The sequence below is a fragment of the Juglans microcarpa x Juglans regia genome, chromosome 5D, assembly GCF_004785595.1.
Source record: "Juglans microcarpa x Juglans regia isolate MS1-56 chromosome 5D, Jm3101_v1.0, whole genome shotgun sequence".
Classification (NCBI taxonomy): Eukaryota; Viridiplantae; Streptophyta; class Magnoliopsida; order Fagales; family Juglandaceae; genus Juglans; species Juglans microcarpa x Juglans regia.
The window spans coordinates 13,789,282-13,815,487 of NC_054602.1; the positions used below are offsets into that span (position 1 = coordinate 13,789,282).

Consider the following 26,206-nt stretch of genomic DNA (forward strand, 5'->3'; position numbering starts at 1 on the left):
GGTGATGAATCAAAGATATATAAATGGACAATACGTATTCACAAATTGCACCCAAAATAGTCCAAGTGCAAAAGCACCAAAAGTGTTCACAAGAACACACCAAACCGTTCTATAGAGGAAAATATCAAATGATCAAAAATTCAAAAGATGTAAAATAAAATGTCTAAGGTCCTATTTAAAGCAATAACAGAGGTGGGAAAACCCTAAAAGGTCCCTTTGTAAAATAGGTCTTGGGCGGGCCCCATGATGGCCCGTGTCATATATTGGCCCTCAGTGGCCTAGGCTGGCTCATGGGCATGGCTGACATGGTTGGCATGGCTGTTGGCGTGTGGCTAGCATGGCCTGGATGCTAGCCTAGCTGGCATGGCCCAGGCAAGGGCCTGGGCACTGGGGCTGCACGTTGGGGTTGTTGCATGGGCACGCTGGCATGGCCCAGGCAAGGTGCCTAGGCACTTGGCTACGTGCATGCTGGGCGTGTGCCCTGGGTTACCGTCCTATTAGGGCGTCCCGAGCATGTCATGGCAGGGGCCATAGCATGCCTGTGAGGCTATCCTGGGCATGTCATGACTTGGGTCATGGCATGCCTGTGGGGTTGTTGTGATACTGTCAAGGCATGTCAGAGACAATGTCGAGGGGCTATCAATGCATGTCAGTGACAGTGTCAAGGCATCAACCATGGCCCATCAAGGTTTGTCATGGCATGGTTGGTGGCTTGGTCGTGGACCTCAAAACATGGAGTCCTGACACTCTAGTTTAGCTTTTCATCCTAACGATAGGTTTGTCCTCTTTCAGTTTCTTCTCAATTTAGTTTTCTGTCTTTCTAGAAACAACTGGTAATTGCCTTGAGTTTTTGGAGAATAACCTATATCAAGCTTAGTTTTTACAAGTCTGCCATTAAGCGCACGGGCTTAACTTGTGTTGGACTTATTCTTGGGTAAAGATTGATTTATTCAAAAGCTTATTAATGTTTTGAGGTGTTTTGGGCTTAACTTTTAAGTTAGATTTATTTTTTTCATGAATTTAATTTTATATTGGACTATATTAAAATAAAGAAATAGGTTAAGTGATTTTCATAATTGATATATCTTTTTATTTATTATATTAATGTATAAGTTGGAAGTGTTAATTGATATCGAAGAAATTTAGAAAGTGGTGATATTTAAGATTACATGAATCTTAGGTGTTTGTTTATTTGTTAAAGCAAATTTCAAGTATGAAATCAAGATTCACACAAGAAAAGTGATCACAACAATCTCCCTTTTTTATAGTCTTTATTAATATGGTGGTGGGTTACACACTCCTTGGAAGTCTCTCGGCTTTCTCATTAATTATTGAAGTTTTTTCCTCTGTTGTTGAATCGGTTCGTGCCACCTTTCTCTTCCCTCGGTTCGTGCCACCTTTCTCTTCCCTGTGGCATTGACTTTGATTGCCCCTACTCTTCTCTTGTCCTCAACCCCACTTCATGCTAGAGGAAAGAAAGCCGATATAAACAGCTACATATTAGCAAATTGCCTATGACTACTCTTTTTATACGCTATTCTTCGAATCTCGAAAGAGGCTACGCCCCTCCTTGCCTAAGAGTTCTTGCTTCAAGTTAACTTGCGATTAGAAGTCTTATTGCTACTGTCCATCCTAGCTATTAGCTACCTAGTTGTAGGGTGACGAAGAATTAAAATAGGTGTTTTAGAAGCTTAGGCTTAAATATTTTAACTATGTGTTCGATTAGAGATTTATGGAACTTACAAAATTATAGGTGACAAGTAATTTTTGTTCGGCAATGTTGAAGAAATTTTTGAAAAAAGTTAAGAAGTCCAAGTAAGCGGGATTCTTATGCTATACTTTGCATAAAAATAAATAAAATGGGCTGAGGTTATTTTTAGAAAAATATGCATGTTTTATTATGAAAAAAATTTGAAACAACCACAGTTATTTGTTCTGCATGATTCATGAAATATTGTATAAGAATAAAATATTTTTCTGTCATGACTGGTGTATACATGAGCTAATTTTATACATTTTGTTTCTGAATTATGCAAAATGAGCGAATATGAAATTTAGAAAAATTTGTACATGTGATATGAAAATGTTCTAAAACTGTTTTTGAAAATGTGAAAAGATCTAAATTTGTTCAGTACTCTATTTTGATATGTTGAGACCAACATGAAAGTCTGATTCTGTATTCTAATTAGGTCTGATTATGATGTTCTGCTTGGTTTCCTTTACGGCCCAACCACGGGTTATAATAATAGATACAACCCAACCATAGGTTATAATAGTGAATACAGCCCAACCGCAGATAATAATAATAGATACGGCTCAACCACAGGTTATAATAGTGGATAAGTCCCAACCACGGGTATAATAGTAGTTTATTATCCTACCACGGGAGTTAAACATGATATATAACCTAGTCACCGGTATAATGTTGGTTTATAACCCTACCACGAGGGTGAAACATGGTATACGGTCCAGCCACGAGTATAATGGTGGTTTATAATCCTACCACAAAGGTTAAACATAGTATATGTCCCTATGTGATGTCTCGATATGATGAAGATGAGGTCTCAGATTTTGATATGCCAATGGATTTTGAATAAGAGAGTTTTTCTTAAAACTTCGCTTTGAAATTTTTAGTAACATGCTTTGATCTTGCAATCTAAAAGCAATTGTTTCTGATTATGCATTCTGAAAGTAAATATTCTGCATTCTAAATTTTGAAAATGCTCATGTCTACATACTAGTATGTGTTCTCTGCTTACTAAGTTGTTGATATCTCATCCCTTATTTTCACAATATTTTTCAGATGATTATGATGATCTTGCTGGCGAGTAAGAGTAGGCTGTGCTAGAGAAGTTGTGAACTTTGTAGAGGAGTAAGTATCCAAGAGTACAAGTATTTATTTGGAAGTATTTTTAGTTGATTTATGATTTTATGTTATTTTTGATATTGTAAGTCGTAGAAATTTGGAGATTGTGTATTTTGATGGAATATTAGAGTGTATAAATCTGTTATGGAAGATGATGTTAGGTTACAAGAGTTAACTCCCTGGGACCCACGGGGGCGGGGCGTTACATATATTGTACCTAAAGTTTTATATATATGATTTTATTGTAGTATATAATTATTCATAATATATATTATTAATAATGCAGATCTAAGTTTTGACCACTCTAATTTTATATTTATGGAGGCTGCTACTCATGATCTGTCCATAAATTAGCATGGGTGAAAATAATTAGCACTCTAATATAAAATTTATAACAGTACTCTCAAAATTTTATTTTTTAACATCATGAGTGCTACTCACGTTTATCCATAAATTTTATATTTATGGAGGCTGCTAATGATTGGTTCCATGTCACCTATGTTTATCTACTTGGGGTACAATATTTCAATTTTGATAGTTAAGATAGATGAAAAATAGATAAACATAGGTGACATGGAACCACTCATGATGTTAAAATATTAATGAATGGTAGTGCACGTTATTATTATCTTTTTGATATTTAATGTTGTAATCTATAATTAGTTTTAAGAACTAGTTTCATAATACAAAGTTAAAATGCATATTTTCTTTCTTAAAAGAGTGACCCTATTCATCGTCCTTTAAATTATATATATCATCCTCCCATTATTATTATTATTAACATGGCATTTAATAATATCTATTAAAAATGATTTATGCTTAAAAGGAAAGTGAAATATATTATATATTATTTTTCTTTGCATTACAACACACGTGATGATACAAGATACAAACAGCACACATATCATAGATACAAGATCATTTTCTTTTGCTTATTGCTTGTTGTCGTTTGAGACGACGGGATTGATCTCAGGCCTATACTTGTACCTCTTAGCCACAAACAAATAGATACAGAAGTTGATCAAGCTCATTATAGAAAGCAACCAGTAGAAGAGGTTCAAATGGTTCCTGTTAATATTATTCCCTGCAAGCCAACCTCCACTTCTCGTATCCTTTGTTGCTCTGTTAACAATTTGGACAATTATGGTGCTGAAATAATATCCCAGAGCCATGGAGCACCACAGGAAGCAAGTCGAGATGGATTTGAGGCCTTTCGGTGCCTGTGAATAGAAGAACTCAAGCAGACCCACGTACGTGAACATGTCTGCAATTCCAAATATGAAGTACTGAAACGATAGCCAGAATGTGCTAATGGGCAATGGCTGTTTCACTGGGATGGCATCAAGCATGTTGTTGTCCCTTGCTACGCCTTTTCGCTTCACTTCCAGTATTGCAGCCACGGCCATGGAGATGGCTGAGAGAATTAGGCCAACTCCTACACGTTGCAAGTGGGAGATTCCGGTGGGGATGCCCGTGATTTTTCTTGCGAAGGGAACAAAAATCCGGTCGTAAATGGGGATTATAATGATCATGAATAGAATTGGGATGATGGGGAGAGAGGCTGGTGGGATGTGAAAAGATTTGGTGACGCTTGTGTCCATGGTGACACCTTGTTGGATTGAGAAGGTTTGGAGCTGAGCCAGGCAAAGGGTCATTATAATTGTGCAACCAAAAATTGGGACCATTCCTAGTATTACTTTGGCATTTTCCACTTGAGTTACTCTGCAAAGTTTCCATGGGTTTGCAGCCTCTTGGCTGCCATGCTGCCCTGTAGATGTTGGTCGGATGGCTGCTTTGTCTAAAAACCTACAAAGGATTTTAGCATGATTTGTAAATAAAAGGGGTAAATATATAGGAGCCTGCACCTGCTAAATGGTACGACTTTCTGTTGCAATAGATTAGAAGATATAGTGCAAAGTCTAGAGATCAGAATTTTTGTGCAAATTAAAGGTTGTGGGATAGAACCTGAAAACATCTCTGTGAGGTAAAAATTCTACTTCCAAAGCAGCTTCCTTGTCCATATCCATTTCATAGAGCTCTGTGGGGTCCTCAGGAAGGTGAAGATTTCTGTTACGTATGGCTGCAACATACACCTGAAAAAAAAATTGAGCAGTATTGGTTATAAACTTGATCTTAGCTGAAAGGCAGAGAAAGAGATTTAAAAGAAGAGCAACAAGAGATGCTCTTTTAACAATAAATAATAGAAGGGTCTAAAATATTTTCTTGGCAGGAATTAATGAATAACCTATTATTTATGCAAAATTACCTGTATGATTTCAGTGATGGCGCTGGTTCCTTGAATAACTTGTATCCTGTACATTGGCAATCCCGCAGAAAAGATAATCACAGCCAAGAACATGGCGATGGTAGAGATCCCAAAGCCCCAGTCCCATCCCCTATTATCTTGGATCCACACAATTAGTGTTAAGCTGACAACACCACCAATACATACGGCCAGTAAAAGGCCGTTGAAGAAACTGGACATCTGCCTTGCTTCTTTGGGGTCCTTTTCATCAAATTGATCAGCCCCATGTGATGGCAATGCAGCTTTGACTCCCGCAGCCCCAGCAGCAAGAAAATATAGGGCAACAAAGAGGATGGCAGCATTGCCACCATCGACTTTCTCACAGCGCGAAGTTGGATCAAAGATGTTGCAAGTTGGGGGCTTTAGCCCGGGATAGCGAGCTTGTATTGTTAACAATGCTAGTCCCTGCAGGATAAACATTCCGTGCATGAACGATTTAAGCGAATTAATAGGATTATATATCAACCAGATGACTAATTATCTTAGTCCATCATCATAATCATTGATGTTGTATCATCTATAATTCTGATTGTTTTATTGGAATATTATTTATTATATATCATTTGGTGGATCAGCTGGATTTGTAGGCATACCGCTAACTCCAGGCATGCTGAAACGAGGACAGTTTTAAATCTGCCAATGTAGGTGTCTGCAAGGGCAGCTGCTAGAATGGAGAGAATGTAGCCAGTGCCCATGTAGTTGGTTAGCTGGTTAGCAGCATCGGCTATTTCCATATGCATCACCCCGTTGAAGTATGTCACCAAGTTCACCGCCAGTGCCAAGGTAGCCATGCCCTCGAAACAAAACGCGCCTGAAACATGCAGAACAATTGATAAACTCTGCAAATTAAGCCGGCCATGGACTACAAACGTATATTACTTGAAGTGAAGATCAATTCTCGTGTATTTGAATGCACTTGGCAAAGCCGGTCAACAAAAAACGATTTCCGTTAGAGCAAAGCAAGTAGTCTTGTACCTAAAGTAGTCTTCTTTTCTAAAATTAGCTTTAGCTCAAAATTTTCAAAAGAACGGATTTTCAATATTGTTTGATGTGAAGTGCTACAGATGCAAATGGATTGCACAAAAGTAAACTCACAAATTGACGTAACTTAATGTGATCTCTTAAATCTATTTTACGATAAAAGTAACTTTACAATCTGATGTACCAGCATATCAAGCATGCATGCACAATATCACTTGGTGGGTTTATTTTTGTGTAATCCTCTGATGATTAAAGTATTTCTCTTGTGTGATTATACTCCACTAATACTCCCTCCATCCGGCCTCCATGTTGCCTTCATCTCCCTGTTCTTCTTTCCCTAATTCCCTACCCTTATTTTTAGATTTTTATTGTTAATTTAATATTTCAAGTGTTTCATATTTTAGATTTTTTAACTTGTAATTTTTCTTGAGCGTTTTGTTTTTAGGTTTATGTTGTTTTATGTTTTTTATTTTTTATTTTTTATTTTTTTTAAATACTTTCATTTATTTATTTTTTTGGTTTTATATGATATTATAAGGGAGTAACAAATTCAATTAAAAAGCACGGGTTTACAATTTGATTTTAAGACAAATCACTGTATATAAAGACTATTTTTACAAAGTCTTCTTGCAAGCAAATTTGCGGACCAAATCGTGCACCACTGCTAACATGTAAAGCATCCATTTAATGAAACAGTACGAATTGAAAACGGAAATAATTTTTATGACATAAATTACCTTTTCTTCTCTCAAAGTTTTTTTTTTTTATTTTTCTTTTCAATAAAATAAATCATGTCAGCGTTGCTACGCGGTTTGGTGCACCACCACTTGTACCTAGTAAAGCTCTTACATTAATTAGCCCTATTTAACAAATAAAACGCTTAGTATATATTAAATACTATAATTTGACGAATTAATATCAGTACCAATATCATAAGAAAAAACATATATCATATATATTATATGTAGGTAAAAGATGATCATCTTTTACGTACATATAATATATATGATATTATATAATACTATTATATGTCTGCATCATGGTACGTACCAAACGTACAACTAAGAGTATAATTTTCAGAAAAATATTTATATGATCAATATATATATGTATATATATATATATATATGCATGATCAGAGAAAACATTTATATTTTTATAAAATAATTAATTTGCTAAAAACAATTTTCCGCAAACATCTGTTTTTCGATCGTTGAAACAAATCAAATCTAAACCAGAAGTAGTAGTACTGATCACTGAAAATACATATATATATTTCTGAGCAAATAAATTTTTACGTACCTAGTATGAGGACAGCACTTCTGGTTCCTCCATGTTTGTACTTAACAGCCGCTCTTCCTTTCCAATCCACCTTTCCTTCAACGGTCTCAGGTTTCTCCTACAGAAACCAAAAGGATAGCCATAAGAAGCATGAAAATAATGTACGTGTAACGTAATCGATCAATATATATATATATATATATATATATATATATATATATATGATCAGAGGCTAGCTAGGCAACGTAACAATATTAAAGAGGGCGGACGATCTAGCAAAATACCATGGCGATTGGCTAGACTGATCTTTTAGTGCCCTAGCTAGCTTGTGCTAATTAAAGAGTGATATTGCTAGCTAGTTTTGTGGAAGCTTATAAGAGTACTGCTGAGTTTAACTACTATATATAAATATAAGGTGCCAACGCTGGCCAGATCGAGTACTGCACATGTATGTTTGTAATGACTTATTCTTCTGCCCAGGATCGACGTCCTTGATCTACTTGTTAGTGCAATTGTATTTTATGCCGAAAATTGCCGTCTCTATATATTAATTATACAAACATCTTGATCAGGATATAATATGCTATATAGCTGTCAACTCTTAATTTTTTTAGTAGTTAATACCAACAAATTGTAAGAATAATATTGTACGTACTCTGTAGATGAAAGCGACGCTCTCGGTTCCAAAAACGTTGTGGTCTCATATTTATTTTAATATATATATATATATACTGACTACAAAATATTCATTTCGAGTTAATGAGCAATCGAGTTCTAATTCCATGCATGCATATACATAATTTTGTATATTATATAATATGCAATTCCAATATTGGCCCCCTTCTAATAAAGATCAAATTACTAATGCATGGAAAAATTACTGTCCCCGAAAATAAAGAGGAAAAAAAAATAATAATGGAATCTTAAGGAGAAATATTTAGGAAATGTAGGGGTATAATATAATTATCTATATATAAATGCATAATTCTAGACACATAACAAAAGCAACAATACAGGCAGAAAGTCTCCATACTTGCAGTATTTAATTCGAAAGGGTCGTCCCAATCACTTTTTGTCATCAATCTAATCGTCTCTTTGGACACTAGCTAGTATATATATGCATGCATGAGCCTTTATAATCAGTGATAATCAGCAATAACGTTAGCAACAAATATACACAAATTAATTACATACACATGAAATTAAGTAAACGCATTTCCACTACAGGATCATCATGATCAAGTATCTGGTAACGATGAAAGTGATCTAACCTTTATTTATTGCAAACATCATTGTACCATAAATTATAATCAACAAAAGCAACCATTATTTTCAAACATGGGTCCAACAATAATGTCGCAGCAAAGGTCTTTTTTGTTGTCATCGAGGAAAATTGAAACCAGAATAATGCTGACACCACTAATTAATTCGTATTTGTGCATGCAGTACCCCTAATTTGGGTTCACACTAAGTCATCAGTGATGAATGCATATAAAGCACGCAGTAGTTGTCCATGAATTGGTCAAACGTGTGGGGGAACGTACGTACTGCAGAAACCCCTATGACAATTGGATCTCATGTTTCGATCGGCCTCAATCAACTAGCTGGCTAGCTGGCTAGCTAGCTTCCTTGCTTAATTAGAATCGCCGGCTAAAATATCCTAATTACCGCTAAATTGTTTGCACCGGCTGATTCTAGCTAGCTAGCTAGTCAGGGATATTTGTGATATTCTGTATTTTAATGTATATATATTTTTTATTTATTGAAGGATTATTTTAATTAATATAAAAAAAAATAGTTCTCTTGTTTTAAATTTATCGGATTTATTATTGATTTTATTTTATAAACTTTTTTTTTAGTTGTAAAATTTATTTTGATATGCTTTCTTGATAGTAATAATTGTTTGTATTTAAATTGCTCTTTACTTTAATGAATAATTTTATTGTTAGACTTTAATTATTTTATTTTATTAATATTGAGTTGTAGTGTTTTTATTTAGTTCTTGTTTATTTTTTATTGTGTTTTTTTTTTCTTTTATTGGACTCTTCTATTCTCGGACTGGGCTGTTTGAGAGTGTGTTATTTTTCTTTTGGGCCTAGCCCTTTGGTCCCCAGCCCAGGCCCGTGAAAACGAGTCTAGACTTCGTCGCATGGCTTCAAGCCGTTTCCTTTTTCATGCACATCCCCCCCTCTTCTTCTTCTTTAGGTTTTATATGTTTCCTCTTATAGCTCTTATATAAGTTAAGCATTCTCAACCCTAGAATAAGTGCCGCTGCCCTCTTTTCACCCTCTCAACCATCCAAACTCCTCTGAGCATCCATCCTACACTGTGAACCACGGCTACCACTTCAACTGAGATACAATCAACCGAAAATCACCCGGTTCCTGCAGCTCAAACCAGAGCACCCATTTTTCCTCCCCGTCGAACCACAACCCAGCCACCTCGGAGCTAGCTCTCATTGCGTCTTCATTACCAACCTAGCTCACTCGAAACCGCCGTCACCCTGCACCAAGCACAACCGACGCCAGCCACTGAAGAACCACCAATGAAAACACTTTATTCTGCTTCTCCGAAAACAGAAAAATCTCACATCTTGAAGCCGCCACCTCCACACCTCGGAAGAGCCACCCACATGCACAGAAACACCACCCACTCCAAGCCGTCGCCACCCGCACAGAAAAGGCCGTCGGACACCCTCAGGCCACCTCAGCCGGTAACAACTCCTCACGGTGAGTACCCCCTCGGTTACTCCCTCCTTGCTTTCCGCTCTCTCTCGCACTCCCTCCCGCTCATCTCTCTCTGCCTCTCTCACTTTTGCCGCCCAGCGTAGGCAGCTTCGCCACCGCACGCCCTCCCCAACTCGACAGCCACGCCACCACGGTATTTCCAGCCCAGCCATCGAACGCGGCCGCTAACTTCTCCTGGTGTAAGCCCTGCCGTTCCTACTCCTGTTATTTGTGTTTCTGTTTCCGTTAACTGCTAGTTGTCCCTCATAAGTTATATATATATATATATATATATATATATATATATATATGTAAATTGTTAACCTAATAGTTGAATACTATTACCAGTTTACCCTTAGTGTATGTACTATATATATGTTTTCGGATGAGTGATCTTTTTGGATTTTTGTTTAAACGGGTTTTGTTTGAAGTCTCATAAAATAATTATTTTTGTGTAAATAATATTTTAATAATATTATTAACTAAAGGAAGAAACCTATTTTTTTAAGAGAGAAGTTTTTCACGACGTATTTTATAATATTTTTTTTTAAGTAGTCAAAGTATTCTATTAATTTATAATATATTGTTGGCATTTTAGATATTTTAAATATTACTTTTTATTGAGTTCTGTAATTATTTTAATACTTGTTCGATTTAAATTTCTTATTCGGTGCGAATTCGATTAAGTGGATATTGATGGTTTTAGAAAATGATGGTATTTTAGGAATTATGAGAATTTTAGGTTTTGAGAATTTAAAATAGGTTCTTTTAGCATTTTAGGTTTAAATATTGAAATACGTGGTTGATTGGAAATTTACGGGAATTACGTGATTTTTATAGGTAATGATTAATAGTTGTTTGGCATTGTTGAGGAATTTTTTTTTGGAAAGCTAAAAAGTTTAGGTAAGCAGAGTTCCTATGCTAGACTTTGCATAAAATAAATAAAATAGACTAAGGTTGATTTTTGGAAAAATATGCATGTTTTGTTATGAAAAGAAATTTGAAATGACCTCAGTTATTTGTTATGCATGACTCATGAAATTCTGTTTAAAAATAAAGTACTTTCTGTCATGACTGGTGTAGACATGAGCAAAGTTTTGGCATTTTGTTTCTGAACTATACAAAAGAGAGCGAATATGAAAAACTGTGCATAAATTATATTTTTGTGATCTGACTCTGTTTTGTTCTGAAAAATGTTCTGTACTCTGATGTGATTTCTGAAACCTCTGGCATGACATTCTGTTTCTGTTCTGACCTTACCACGAGTGTAAAACTGTGGCCTCTGTTTGGGTTGGTACCAACTTTTCTGTTTCTGGTGCACCCACTTTGGAAACAAAGTGGTTTTCTGCGTGGTCTTTCCTATGTGCACATGCAGGGCTCCGAGAATGATAAGGGGAAGATTCACATTCTGTTTTTACTCGGTTGGCTGCCGGGGTTTGCACAACCCTACCACAGGGGTTAAACATGAAATTCTGTTCTGATATGATATTTCAGTTATGTTGTGCCAAGAGAATTTTGATTAAGAATATTTTTTAACTTTCGCTCTGATATTTTTGATAACATGTTCTGACTCTGCATTTCGAAAATAAAAAGTGTTTTGTTCTACATTCTAAAATCTGTAAATGTTCATGTTTACATACTAACATATGTCCTCTGCTTACTGAGTTGTTGATAACTCACCCCCTCTTATCTCCAATATTTTCAGATATTTTTCAATATTTCAGCTGAGGATCGGGACTATGAAGAATTGGGTGAGATGACTTAAGAATAGTGGATTAATAATAGAAAGTTTTCGATGAGTATTAGTGAATTTTGATAATTATATTGTCGAAATGTGAGTTTAGTGACATCTAGAGAAGTTGTTAAATTTTGGGGTTACCGTATTGAGGATTTTATATACGAGTATGTATGGATAATTAAATTTGAAGTGTTTACGTTTGTTTTGGAGCTTTTGGAAGAGTATTAGCAATGTTGGAGATGATTATCAAATAATATGAGTTAACTCTCCGGACCCTCAGGGACGAGGCGTTACAATATTACTGATCATGCTATTTTTCTAAAAAGAAAGTGTTAAAGAGTATGCGATCTATAATATTATTTCCTACGATCGATCTCTTCAAAAAATATATGTATGTAATTAGTACAATATTGAATGTCGTAAAGTTTGATTTTAGGTGTACCATGCTAGCTTATAAGGGTCCAACAAGTGACGCAAGATAGAGCCAAATACAGTAGTTAAGGTTCAAAAGGTATATATAAAAGATGATAAAACAGGCTGATCAACACAACACAACTATGCTAATCAACACAACATCCGGGGTTTCTTGGATGTTGGTCTTTTGTTCCAGCTGATGGATGTGTAGAAAACGGGGAGATCATGCTTGATCATGTTCATCATGTGTTTTGTCATCATGTATCAATTCATGATGTGTATTACTTAATTACTTCGCGATTCTCACGTGTTTTCTAGAACTGCTGGTATAAAGGATGATGATCAAGTTGGACAATTGACTATATATATATATATATATATATATATATATATATATAATAGAACCCCAGCCTAGCCAGTTGTTATCTAAGAAACACCACAAATTAAAGAATCCCTTTTGGTAGGCTATTTATCTCATTGTAGGTGAACATACAGCGAAAGGTTTTGTGGTCCATGAACCAATTGTCTCAAGGACCACATGGTTCAACGTTGAAAAATGGCAGAGAAATGAATTTGGAAATAGACATGATGATGATGATAGAAAATTAAGAGGGAATGCAAAATCCGAAGTATAGTACTGTTCATCAGTCAAAGATTAATGCATCACTTTCATGAAGAAGATCGATATCTATTGAAAATAAACAAGTCTATATATAGCTTAAAAAAAAAAAAAAAAAAAAGTCTATATATCATCGTTTGAAAAACGCAGCCTTTTCCACGGCCTATAATTAAGCAGCTGTAGGTCGTCTTTTTTCTTTTTTTAAAAAATATAAAGAGAAGAACTGATATGGCCGATGCAACTATGCAAAGAATTCCGGAATATTATATATAGTTTCTACCTACCTAGCTAGCTAGGGATGATAAAACTACAAAAAAAGAACTATGAAGGAGTGCTCATGATGACTTGTCTTCCTTTTATCCCTTTGAAAATGATGAAGAAGTACTGCCACCACTAGACCTCTTGTGAATTATAAATACTAGTGGATGGATTGCGATCCTAAACATAGGTCTGTTCATCCGGAAGTTGGAAAACTGGTTTCGGGTTCCGACTCCGATTTGTTCCGGACCGAAACTTAGGTTGCAAAAATCCGGGCACACTCGGTATATATCCCTTTTGTTTTTTCTGTTTTTTTTTTTTTCTTCGGGAAGACCAAAAACAAGCAAAGTCATTCATTGATGAAAGCCTTGACTTCATGGATTTGAGTTTGACATAGCTGAGAGTTATGCAGAATTTGAAATGAATGCCCTACACCTTTGTACATCACTGTTTCCACCCTTTTCCCTGCGCTAATCAAGGCAGACCAAAATTCCAAATTCCTATCCTTCAGTATGTCCATCTCATTATGGTTGGTAGTCTTAAATCACGCAACCTGGCAGCTCCATTTGCCAGAGGGTTGCACCAAGGATGGTCACATACGTTTAGCTCCGAGAGGCAGAGATAAACGCCAATATGCATGAGAACCTTTCGCACGTACAAGTTAATGCCGAATATGCATGAGAACCTTTCGGACCAAGTTAATGCCTCTCTACCAAATAAAGGTTGTCCCAAACCATTCAAACTATAATAAAAATTAAAAAATTAAAAAAAACTTGAGTACTGAGTTGTAAATCTGGGTTTGAAACCCGAATTCTAGTCTGAATATACCTGAATTCCTAGGCCAAAACCTGAATCAACAGTCCTACCTAAAAAGACAGCCATATTGCACAACCTGGCCGTACTTAATTTAATTAGAGGAGCTTGAGGTGTATCACATTTTTTGGCACCAAAAGTCCCATACAGTACAGTACTGTTAAATCACTACTTAATGTTCAGACAAAATTTAAATTTCCTCTCAAAACATATATGTGGTTTTTTATGTTTGTTCGAACTAGACCTTCTATGTCAAAAAATAAAACTGTTCGAAGAAAAAAAAAAAAAAAAGAAAGAAGAAGAAAACTATTTGAACACAATTTTCATTACCATTCGAATGATTACATAATTGTTTGAATATTAGTCGTGACGGGAAATTATATACAATTGTACTGGAAAAAGTTCAATTCCGTTCGAACATGATATTTAATCATTCGAACTAAAGTTTTGTTGGGAAGTTACAAATAAATCTAGCAGGAATGTTGCTATACAGTTTGAACGCTCCAGCACAAATTTGAACTGTATTTTAAATCACGTTCAAATGTTAATATAACTGTTCGAATAATAGTCGTGGCAGGAACATTATATACATTAGAACTCGTTCGAACACCACATTTATTCATTCGAACCAATTTTTTGTGGGAAGTTATAAATAAATCTGGCGGAAATGGTTGGAACATAGTTTGAACAATACTTTTATGTTCGAGCGGATCTATTAAAGGTTCGAATACTCATAAAAGTCATTCGAACGGTACCGTTTAATTATAGAAATTTATTGAAAGGCATTCAAATATTTTAAAAATAAATATTATTTAAGTTTATTAGTTATCATTTTCAAAAGATAAAAAAATCTAGCTATACGGGTTTATTATTATTTATGGTAAATTAAAATATTTCATAATCCTAAGAATTTTATATATTTAATTTAAAAATTAATTAATGAATTTTATTATGGTAAATAAGAATTTGCAATTAAAAAAATATTACCTTATAGGGAGTGTCATTTTTTATATTATCATGAATAGTAAATAAAATAAGGAAATTGATTTTTGAAGATAAACAAGCTAGCTATATATAACAAATAAAAATGATGAGTAATTAAATGAATAATGTTCGACACAATACAAAAAGTCAAATAAAAAATAAAACTACTGGGTATGATTATCTAGGTCCTCCTACATGACAAAAATGCATCTCTTAATCTCTTGCGGTCGAACCATAATGGGCACAGTGATCCTTTCCACCATCCTCTCCATCTCTGGATCAAAAGTATGCGATGGTCCTCGAGCAGGGATCATATCTCCGTGATAGTAGCCCTTGCAGCCTGTCTATCAACAGCGGCATCAGTAGAAGCTGGATCACGCTTTATGCCTCTATCTTGTGCCACTGAAACGTTAGTTCGAGCCTTCCGCAAGTGGCCCTCGCTCTTGTTGAAAGTGATCTTGTTAAGAGGCTCAATCTGTGGTTGTCTCCGCTCAGTCATCAACACATTAACCCCCAATTGGACTAGGAGGTTAGAGATCATCAATGCAAATGGTAGATTACCTCCACTCAAATACCATGACTCAAATCGAATGCGGAGGAGGAAATATAAAGGCAGATCAATCGGCTCTCCTCGTTCTATCCATAACATAAATCAAGCTCATTCGATACCGAAGCCAGCCTTGTGTTTCCTTGGATCAATATTATGGAAAACAATTAAATTCAACATTTGGAAAAATGCAATATAATCTACCAGTTTGATCACCTTGTTGCCATCATATGGAGGAGCTGAATCTTCATGCATCAACTGATGAATCTCATTGTGTGTGGGACTATCATCTGCTGGAGCCTCATCCTCGATAACATCTCCACCATCTGTCCCTATAGCCGATTGTTGTGCAGGGTATGCACTAATCTCGCGAGGGATCCCAAGTAAATCAACAATAATGTCTGCTAAGATAGTAATACCCACTCCCCAAATAACGTGAAGGACTCCTCATTAGCCTCCACCTGACCCATGGCTCGATAAAACTCAATGATCATGTCTGGATAGGCTATACCCCTCTGCTGACAAATCAAGGCCCATCCTCTATCGTTGATAATAGAAAAGAGGCTACGTTCATCCCACACAAAATTTTAGAAGTTATTTATAATGATCTCCCGCTCTACCAATATCGGTCTCTTCGTCTCACTAGCTTCACCGCTAGCTTGGCCCTCTCTCCCACGTTTTCTTCTCATGTTTGCTATTAGTTCATTGTTCATAAAACCACAACGAATATAAATAAAATATAAAGTTGTAATTATATTATATATATGTTGTTATGTTCAAATAGAAACAAGCCCATTTGAACAGGAACTAATTGATTTGAACGAACAAGCATTTAATCCGAATACTAAATAATATTGTTCGAACAGTAGCTCTAAGTATTCAGACGGTTTATAACCATTCAAACAGAAACTTAACCTATTTGAACACCAACTAACCATTGAAACGAAAAAATATGTTGTTCAAACAATATAAATAAAATGACCTTCGAACATAATAAATGTTAAGTTCAAACAGAAAGCCAACCTGTTTGACCGTATTGGCATCTCAATTTTTAATGCTTGAATGGGGTTCTTTCACGTTCGAACGCTAAAATGGTTGTTTGGCAATAAGCATTCGAACAGGTTTGAATCCGTTCGAACGCAAACTTGTGAAACAAACCATGGCTAAGTCGACTCAACACCAAATGTGGAAACCAAGGATTATTGAGAATCCTTGGTTTTAATCGGTCGAAATTAAGATAGAGTGAAACCTAGACTTGACTCCATCATTTCTACGGCCAAACGCCTTGTGTGGCGGCCCCAAAAACACCAACAAGGGTCGAATTGGATTCTAAATCGAACCCTCATTACAAACTTAACTAACTAGCAAAAAGCACTTAAATGAGTCTCATTTCAAGGGCCATACTTCTTAGACGGCAGAAAATTTGCTTCATACGGCGGAGTTAGTGGTGGTGACGGCGTAGGCAAAGGAGTTTTTATGAATGGAGCTATGTGAATGTGGTCATTCAACATTCAAACTGGGTATTTAGTATCTAACAGTTTCGTTCGAATGGGTATTATCCAGTTCGAATGTGTTATCTTTTAATTTGTTCTATTTGAATAGAAATTACGAAGTTCGAACAAGTGCTTCATCCCGTTCGAACTCTGTACGTCCTGTTCGAACATGTGAATCCATGAAACTTCTCATTTTTGTCCGACCGTTCCCATTTGAACGCGTACTATCCAGTTCAAACACTTTATTAGTTACTTTTGTCTATTTGAATAAAAATTTAGACGTTCGAACAAGTGCTTCAACCCGTTCGGGTGATGTTGGCCCTGTTCGAACATATGAATTCGTGAAACTTCTCATTTTTGTCCATGATCCTGATTAGTTCGAATGGGTCAGTACTACTTCGTTCGAATGGCTTTACAAGTATACTAAAATATTACAAACTTAACTAACGTTAAACATATATATATATATTTGTATACTATATATAGTAGTATAATATTTATATATATATATTATAGTATAATATTTATACATATATATATTAGTATACTATTATACTACTATACTAGTTATAATATAGTATATACTAATATTATACTATATTATTATATTAGTAGTTATAATACTATAGCTATATACTAGAATAATAGTACTAGTATTATAGTAGTAGTACTAGTAGTTATATACTAGTAATTAATTATAATACTATAGTTATGCTAGTATTATAATACTATAGTTATAACTAGTTATAATGCTAGTAGTTATAATTAATACTATGCTAGTATTATAATACTAGTATTATAGTAGTAGTAATAGTAGTTATATAGTAGTAGTTAATGGGTCATCAGCTTATATGCTCCTTGGATGGTTTGCATTGTCAAATGATGAGAGAAAAAAGTTCTGTGAGTAGTTCATGACAATCAAATTACCTGATGGTTATACTTCGAGCATGTCAATATGTGTGTGAACTCATGATTGGAATATAACTGGCTTTAAAAGTCACGTATGTCATGTATTTTTGTAGCATTTGTTGCCAGTTTGTGTATGTGAAAAACTTACTCGAGATGTTCGTACAGCTTTGACAGAATTAGAGGGATTATTCAATGACATTTGCAGTAGAACGTTGAAAGTCGATACATTAGTAAAGATGGAAATTGACATTGCAGTAATATTGTGCAAATTGGAGAGTTTGTATCCACTTTCATTCTTTGATGTAATGGTTCATTTGGCAATATACCTGCCTCGTGAGGCTTTAGTTGCTAGCCCTGTCCAGTATACATGGATGTATCCTATTGAACGATTCTTTTAAAAACTTAAGCAATCTGTGGAGAATAAGGCTTGTCAGGAAGGTTCAATTGCAGAGTCATACATTGATAATGAATGTCATACATTTTGTTCAATGTATTTCCATGGGGTTGATACCAAATTCACGAGACCAGACCGAAATTATAAAGGTAGACAAATGGGAGTCTCATCATCATTTTCCATATTTTTTTTAAACCATACATCTCATAGATGCACAAGGAGGCTATGAACTATGTGGATGAAAGTTTGATAGAGCCCAATAGTATGTATTGAGTAACTGCGCAGAGACTGACAACTACTTGAGGTTAGTGATGACTACATATCAATATAAATTAAAATTCATGGAATATAATATAACTTTATAAAAATTAATTGTTAACTTGAACATGCATAGCGAACATATACAGCTACTTTGCCTGAATGGTGTAAATGACGTAAAAAAGAAGCACGAAGATGAATTAGCCTCGTGGTTTGAATAGACGGTATGACTAAAAAAAATTCTTATTATCTACGAATTTCATACCACTAAAATAGACTTTTGCTATCTACCATTGATATTACTAGAATAAAATTTATTGTTGTAGGTTGTATTGAAATATGGTGATAATTCAAAAGAAATCTCACCAAAATTATATGCTTTGGCATGTGGTCCGTCTAGGCGGGCCATCCAACACACATGATGTTTGGTGCACGTATATAGATTTCATACGGCTGACAGAGAACGATATAGAAAAACTTAAAATTAGGGGGTCGTAGTCAAAGAAAACCACAGAGAGGATAACATTGACTTTTATAGAGTTGTCGAAGATATTATAGGGTTAAAGTACGTAAGGGGACATATGGTCTGGTTGTTTAAATATAATTGATGGGATGTCCCAAATCCAAGATTGGAAGTGTCAATACATCTCGCACATGGTATGAGGATGATCATTTTGTTCTCGCTTGCTAAGCAAATCGATTTTTTATTTAGATGATCTAGAGTACGGAAACCCATGGCGAGTAGTACAGAAGTTTGCACTAAAAAAAATGTATATGATCACATTCCACAGGCAGATGAATAACATGAAGAATTTAATGGTCCAACAAATGAAAAAGTATATCAAGAAAACAAATCAGGCATCAATATATTTGTTGAACTCAGCGAATATGACATGGTTCCATTGTGTAGAAATGATGTTGAACTAGAAGTAATTGATGGTGGATTGTCAGAAGAACATTAGTCAACTGGAGTGTCTAGTGAGGATGAAGGCGGCCTGTCTAGCAAAACTGATAGTGAATGAAATTAAATTTTATGTAAGTATCATTGTTATAAATATAATAACATTTTTTCAAATAATAATTTATTATAGTTTAAAATAGATATACCTTCCAAACGCAAAGCAACTCGTGTGCCATCTCCATCCATTACCAACTCCCTAATTGGTTTGTCTGCCGTGAATGGTGGGTCAATATCACCAGACCCAGAATAAGATATTTTACCAAAGTAAACTTGATTTTACATGATGATTTAAGGAATTGTTTTAAAGATAAAATAATTTTTTTGAAATTAAGTGCTTTAATTACTGTATAGCTGTTGTAAGCAATCGTCGAGATAGAGGCACTACTAGGGGTGTCTGCATAGAGAAAGTAAGAAAAGCAAAAAAAATTAAATTTGATATTTCTGATGATCACACAAGTGGCTCTGGAGATTCAGTCGCTTGGCTTTCTTCTTATGTTGATACCTTTATTCACACATATGCATCGATGGATACATCCTCCTAGGTTAAAGTTTTCCAAGATATGAAAGACCACGTCAAAGATCGTTGCCTGGTAATAAGTTACTTAGAAAACAATTAAGTATAATATGTTAATTTATAATTAGTTTGTATTTAGACTAATCGTTTATAATTTTTTCAAGGATAAGTTTGAACTTAATTTTGGCCGGTGAGAGAATCGACTAATGATTGAGGAGTTGATGTCCAATGCATTTCGGAAGTACAAAGGTAGATGTCATGTATACTATCAGAAGTTCAATAGTGCAATAGAGGCGCATCAAAATCCATTCTAAGAAATGCCACCAAACGAATGAGAGAAATTTTGTGATATATTTGAAGATCCCACGTCAGGTAATTTTGCTGCTATATTTCTTTATGATATATGATAAATACATTAAAGAAATATAGTAATAATATTTTTTTTAACAACGGAGTATTGTGAACAATGCAAATAGAACAAATTTAATAATACACCATCATGCGGATTCTCAATCTTTTCATCGACTATCTAAACAATTGGTAATGTCCTACTGACTATAATTAGACCCAATTGTATGCTAAATCACATACAAATCGTGATGGTGTTTGTACCAGTTCAGAAGCAGAAGCAAACTATGTAAGTTTAAGTTTTTTATTTATACTGTCTAATAATATTTTTGTTATTTATACTATCTCTAATCTTCTTTTTAGAGGACAAGATGATATCACTTAAGGAAACTGTTGCGGCTCCATCTGATGAATCATCTATCAACGATGTTCAAATCTTTCCTCAGGTTCTTGGACCACGTTCTGGATATTTGAGGGGCTTAGAACGTTGCGTGAAGTCTTCCTCAACATCATCATCATCTTCTCAAGTCAGATCGAATAACAACTCTCGGGAATTAGAGGTAGCAACGCTCAAGATAGAACATTTGAGGTCCACGCAAAGAGAGTTGCAGACTCAATTAGATCATGCAACGAATTTAGAGGCAAGATTAGAACAAAACATACAAAAGAAGTTGGAGATTCGATCCCAAAAAATATTCTAATAGTGGCAATCAATGATGTCCTAAAACTCTATGCCACCACAATCCAAGAACTTATTTTTTTTACTTGTCCTTTTACTATTCTGACTTGAATATTTAAAAAAAAATATGATGTTTTAATTACAATATTTAATATTAGTTTCATATTTTGAATTAAAAGTTATGTATCATGAGTATCATTCGAACGGTAAATTGCAATTTATTAACCTTCGAATGCATTTTAGTTTCCGTTTGAACTAGCAATCAAAACCATTTGAATGACTTGAGAACAATCAATTTTTTTGGAATATATAAATTTTTCATTCGAACAGACTGCATGTCCTAATGTTCAAACAAATAATATTTTTTTCAAACACATTTGTCATTATTCAAATGTATCATATACCGTTCGAACACAAACATTGAACCACTTGTTGGAATAGATGTTTTCAATTCGAACGTATATGGATCGTGTTCGATCAAATTGATTTTGTTCGAACATAAATGTATATGTTTGAACAAAAATAAGATGTTCGAACATTCCGTCCATTCAAATAGGATCAAATAAATTTGGTCGTTTGAATCAAATTTTGATAGTGTTCGAACAGATTCCAGGCCATTCGAAATAAAATGTTCCATTCGAACGGTTTTTTGGGACGAAAAAGCTCGTCCAAAAAAAAAAATCTCATTCGAACGCTTTTGATCGGTTCAACCCGATTTCATCCCTAAAAGTAATTTTTAGATTCTATCCCAAAAAACTTTTTGAGACATGCCTTTTGGGACAAATTAGAAATAAAAAATTTTCATCTCTAATAACTTTTTGGGATGAAATTGTGATTTTTTAGGACCAAAATTTCATCCCAAAAAACCCCATTCTTTTGTAGTGTGCATGCAATGCTTGGGGGAGAGATTCTTCCATTTTATTTGCTCGAACCAACGGCGTTCTTGTTGTGCCTCCCAATGCATGCATGCATTGAAGAATTTCTTCCAGCTATATGCCCAGCTGAGACGATTTTTACCGAAAGTTAAATATATATATATATATATATATATATATATATATATATATATATATATATATATATATTGAATAGTAACATGTTAAGAAAATCATTGATGAACATATTAGTACTCCTTGAAAGAATAGAAAGGTACTTTTTACTACTTTTGTTGTACACGACAAAGGTGGACATGCAAACATAGGTAAATAATTAAAATGACCTCTATACAATTATTTGTTGATTGAAATATTATAATAACAAAATTTCTAAAATGAATGTGGTGCTGATGTAGCCTATGGAAGCAAGGATTTTGACTCAAAAATAATACATGCAATAGATATTAGATTGTTGACCCTTGTGCCCAGCGAATGCAATGCGATGTGCATCTGGACCGGATTATTTTTTGGTTCGGTCCAAAACTCGAAAATTCAAGTAAATCTAGACGGTTATTCACCTAGATTGGACCTAGACGGGTAGAATATAGAAATTGTATAACTTTATTCTATAGAGATCCCCTACAGCCGAATGACCGAGAAACCAAGAACTATTAATTCTCCACACATTTTTAATTGGCTTGTTTTGTCCATTTCATTTTTTCAATGGGAAATTAATTGGTTATATTTAAAAAACTAATATAGTGTTAATAAATAATAAAATTTATATCTTCTTGTCAACTTAAATTTTTAGAATTTGTGATTTTATAGGGCATCAAAATAGAGGTTGATTCCGAGTTTAGGTAGAAGAAAAACAACCTTCAACATTAAGGGAATGTTTAGATAATGAGATAAGATGATAATTTTGTTAATAGTACTTATGAATAGTATTGAAATTATTTAAGTTAAGATATTTTATTGAGTTTTTTAAGGGGAGAGAAAACTAAATAAAAATATTATAAAGTTGAAATATTGTTTGAATATAATTTTTGTTTAAGAATTTGAAAAAATTGTATTGTTTATTGTGTTTTGTTTGGAGATTATTTGAAAAAATTGTAATGATTAGTTAATAGCTAGATGGAAAAGTTCAAGAATTGAAATTGAAAAGTATTTTATGTTTTACTGATGTTTGAGAAAGAGATTATAAAAAGTTTTGAAACAAATGTTTTCATCTCATCTAGAGTGTCCAAACATGACCTAAATCTAGGGCTGTAAACGAGCCGAGCTCGAGCGAGCCTGGGGTGTGCGAGCTCGGCTCGTTCATTACTCGAGTCGAGCTCGGGCTCAGCTCGTTTATCAGTCGGACATATTATAGCTGTGACGCCCCGACTCCCATGTATAAAAACAAGGGAATCGTGACGTCAGAATGATAACAACACGGTTACGCATCCCAACGAAATGTGCTCACGTGTGTGCAACATGCAAATGTGCACAATAAAAGTCGCAGCGGATATTATAATAGTCAACTAAGTACCATAATTTTAAATACAAATATTCAAAAAAAATTATCCTTAAAAAGTTATACAGTCATCCCAAATATATTACAAAGGCAATACATAAATAATTGATAAAAACGAATCTCGAAAAACAGGAGCAATCCCAGATCACTCTGCCAACGGAGCCAAGCTAAGGCTCATCATCCTCATCTGCATCAAAAGTTGCGATACCATAAAATGGTACCACAGGTAAGTATAAACCAAACAACTCTCGGGATAAAAATATATTGATGCAACCAACATGCATGAATATGATGAAATATGCATCAAATCCAAAATATCATTTTCCCTGAAAATAGATATTTTCCAACACACGCCAAAATCTCATTTTGGCCCAAAAACAATAATCTGTCATTTTCCCAGAAAATGACCCAAGTCAATAAAACTTCATTTTCCCAGAAAATGAATCACATAAAATCATTTTATTCAACACACGCTATTTTCCCATAAAACAGCTCATTATTCCATTAACCAATGCACCATAATCTCCCCTAGGGATCATCCGCACGTCCTGGCTTCGTAGCGATGCTCAGTTCCGTGCCCAGCGCGTTCGTGGCCAAGCACCCACTACCCAAAGAGCGATGCCCAGTTCTGTGCCTAGCGCATTCGTGATCAAGCATCCTCTAACCCCTGCCAACAGAGGAGCCACGGAGTCGGCACGAGACCATCCCGTCCGATCCCGTTGTCGCCCAATAACAACCTAGGGGACGTCACTCAGTATATTCCGCTCCCGAATGACCAGAAGAGCTCCACCGAGATAATACCTCATCTCAGCTTAGGGTCGTGATACACACGCACCCAAAATCATTTAATACATGAAAACTCAATTTTCATGAAACACATGAACATGAATGCATGTACATGAAAACCCAGTTTCCTTTACAAACATGATCATGCGTGCAATATGCCATATACATGAACAACACCATACCAACAACCAACATTTCACAATACCAATCAAACACACAACTCCATCCACAATCAATCCGACCCCCGAACTCCTCGGACTCAGTCTGGCATGTCCAACCAGATCACAATAATATGAGTTAGTGCAAAAATATATTTAAATCATGATAGTTCTTTGAAAAAATACTTACACTGTTATATTATAATTTTCGAAGGATCACGGAGGTGCAAAAGGTGGCGACACAGCAACGTAACAGTGCAAAATGCACTGTGGCCGTGGGTCTCAAATACCCATTTTTGAATGGAAACAAACTAAGATCCGAAATTGATAGGGTAGGGCTTAGAGAGGTCGGTGAAGCCAGTGGTGGTGGTGGTTTGCCGTGGGTGGCGGCGCAAATGGTGGTTTTGGGCCAAAGGTGTCCAAATCGGAAATGGGGATAGATAGGCTTCACCGGTGACGGATCGGAGCTGGGATTGGGTCCATTGGGTTGCTAGGAGGTCGAGGATGAAGTGGTGAAGAGATGGTGGCCGGAGGTGGTGCGACGGCGGCGCTGGAATGAAGAGAAGGCCGCAGCTTTGGGTGGTTCGTGGAGGCTAACGACAACAAGATAGGGGCTGGGATTGACAAGGAGTGGTCATCGGCCGGTGGGGGAGCGAACGAGAGGGGCGGTGAGGGCCACGGCGGCGCGGTGGCAGTGGGCTGGGAGAAGAGGAGAAACGGACGGAGAAGAGAGGGAGGGCTGGTCGCACGTGGGAGAGGGCTGGGGGGAAAAAGAAAAAGAAGAAAAAAGAAAGAGGAAAGAAAAAGAAAAGAGGAAAAAGAAATGAGGTTCAATCCTCACATTTTGGGTCACAAAAAATGATCCAACGAAAATGATTTTAAAACAGCAAATTAATTAAAATAATTTAAACATAATGATAAAATGAAAATAAAATATTTAAACCCAACAATCAATTAATTTAAAAGGAAAACAATTTAAATGCATCACAATAATAAATATTAAGAAAACATCTCAAATTAATTTTCGCAATTTAAAGGTCATAAAATAAACCATTTAAAAATATCCGATAATTTTAAAACAAGAGAATAAATTTTTAAATTAATAAAAATAATCCTTCAATAAAAATACACTAAAATACGGGGTGTTACAATAGCGTCCGAGCTCGACTCGTGTAGAAGGGAAGTGAGCTCAAGCTTGGTTTTGTTAATGAGCCGAGCCCGAGCTCGGCTCGCTTATTACAGAATTTAAAGACTAAAATATTTAATATAAAATTAAAATAAATGCATCAGTAAAATAACAAATTAAATACAAATTTACATCATAAAACTTTCCAGAGTATTATGGCTATGGACCTATGGTACATTAAATTACATTTTTAATTTTTACATCATAATGGAACTAGTGAATCAAAAAATACTTTACAAATTACAACAAGAAATTATGAAATAAGATACATTATGATAAAAAAAAAAATGGGCTGTGAAATAAATGAAGTCCTCATTTGTTGGTGAATGGAGCTAGAAATCTTGACATTGTTGCCCTACACTAATACACTAAAAATTTAAGGTTATTTTTAATCCATTGCTCAAGTACTGTTAACTTAGTAATACTATTGTGATAACCGGGCTTTAGGCCCAACCCCTTTGAAGTCAGGACGAAGCCCAGCCCATGAGCTCAAGTGGAGAAACGGACGGCGTCGTTTAGGTGAGTTTCCCTCTGCTGCACTGTTTTTCTTCCCCACGATTTCTCCCCTCTGCACCTCATTTTTCTGCACATCACACT

The 26,206-nt window shown here is 35.2% G+C and overlaps 1 protein-coding gene across 1 annotated transcript; it reads right to left on the bottom strand.

The window, feature by feature from the left end:
- Positions 1-3,798: 3,798 nt before the first annotated feature.
- LOC121265700 (protein NRT1/ PTR FAMILY 4.5-like) lies at positions 3,799-14,070 on the bottom strand. The gene is made up of 6 exons (XM_041169388.1): positions 14,017-14,070; positions 7,455-7,551; positions 5,765-5,982; positions 5,133-5,576; positions 4,832-4,959; positions 3,799-4,672 (listed from the first exon to the last, which is right to left on the bottom strand). Exons 1-6 carry the CDS (start codon positions 14,068-14,070, stop codon positions 3,799-3,801), a joined length of 1,815 nt encoding a protein of 604 aa, XP_041025322.1.
- Positions 14,071-26,206: the final 12,136 nt, after the last annotated feature.

Excerpts from the sequence above, each read along its gene's own strand:
- LOC121265700 (XM_041169388.1), bottom strand. The coding sequence starts at position 14,070 with ATGGCTGTCTTTTTAGGTAGGACTGTTGATTCAGGTTTTGGCCTAGGA. Across the intron at positions 7,552-14,016 it reads GTTTTGGCCTAGGAATTCAG|GAGAAACCTGAGACCGTTGA; the intron begins GTATATTCAGAC and ends TGGTTTCTGTAG. Across the intron at positions 5,577-5,764 it reads CAGCATGCCTGGAGTTAGCG|GGACTAGCATTGTTAACAAT; the intron begins GTATGCCTACAA and ends TTTATCCTGCAG.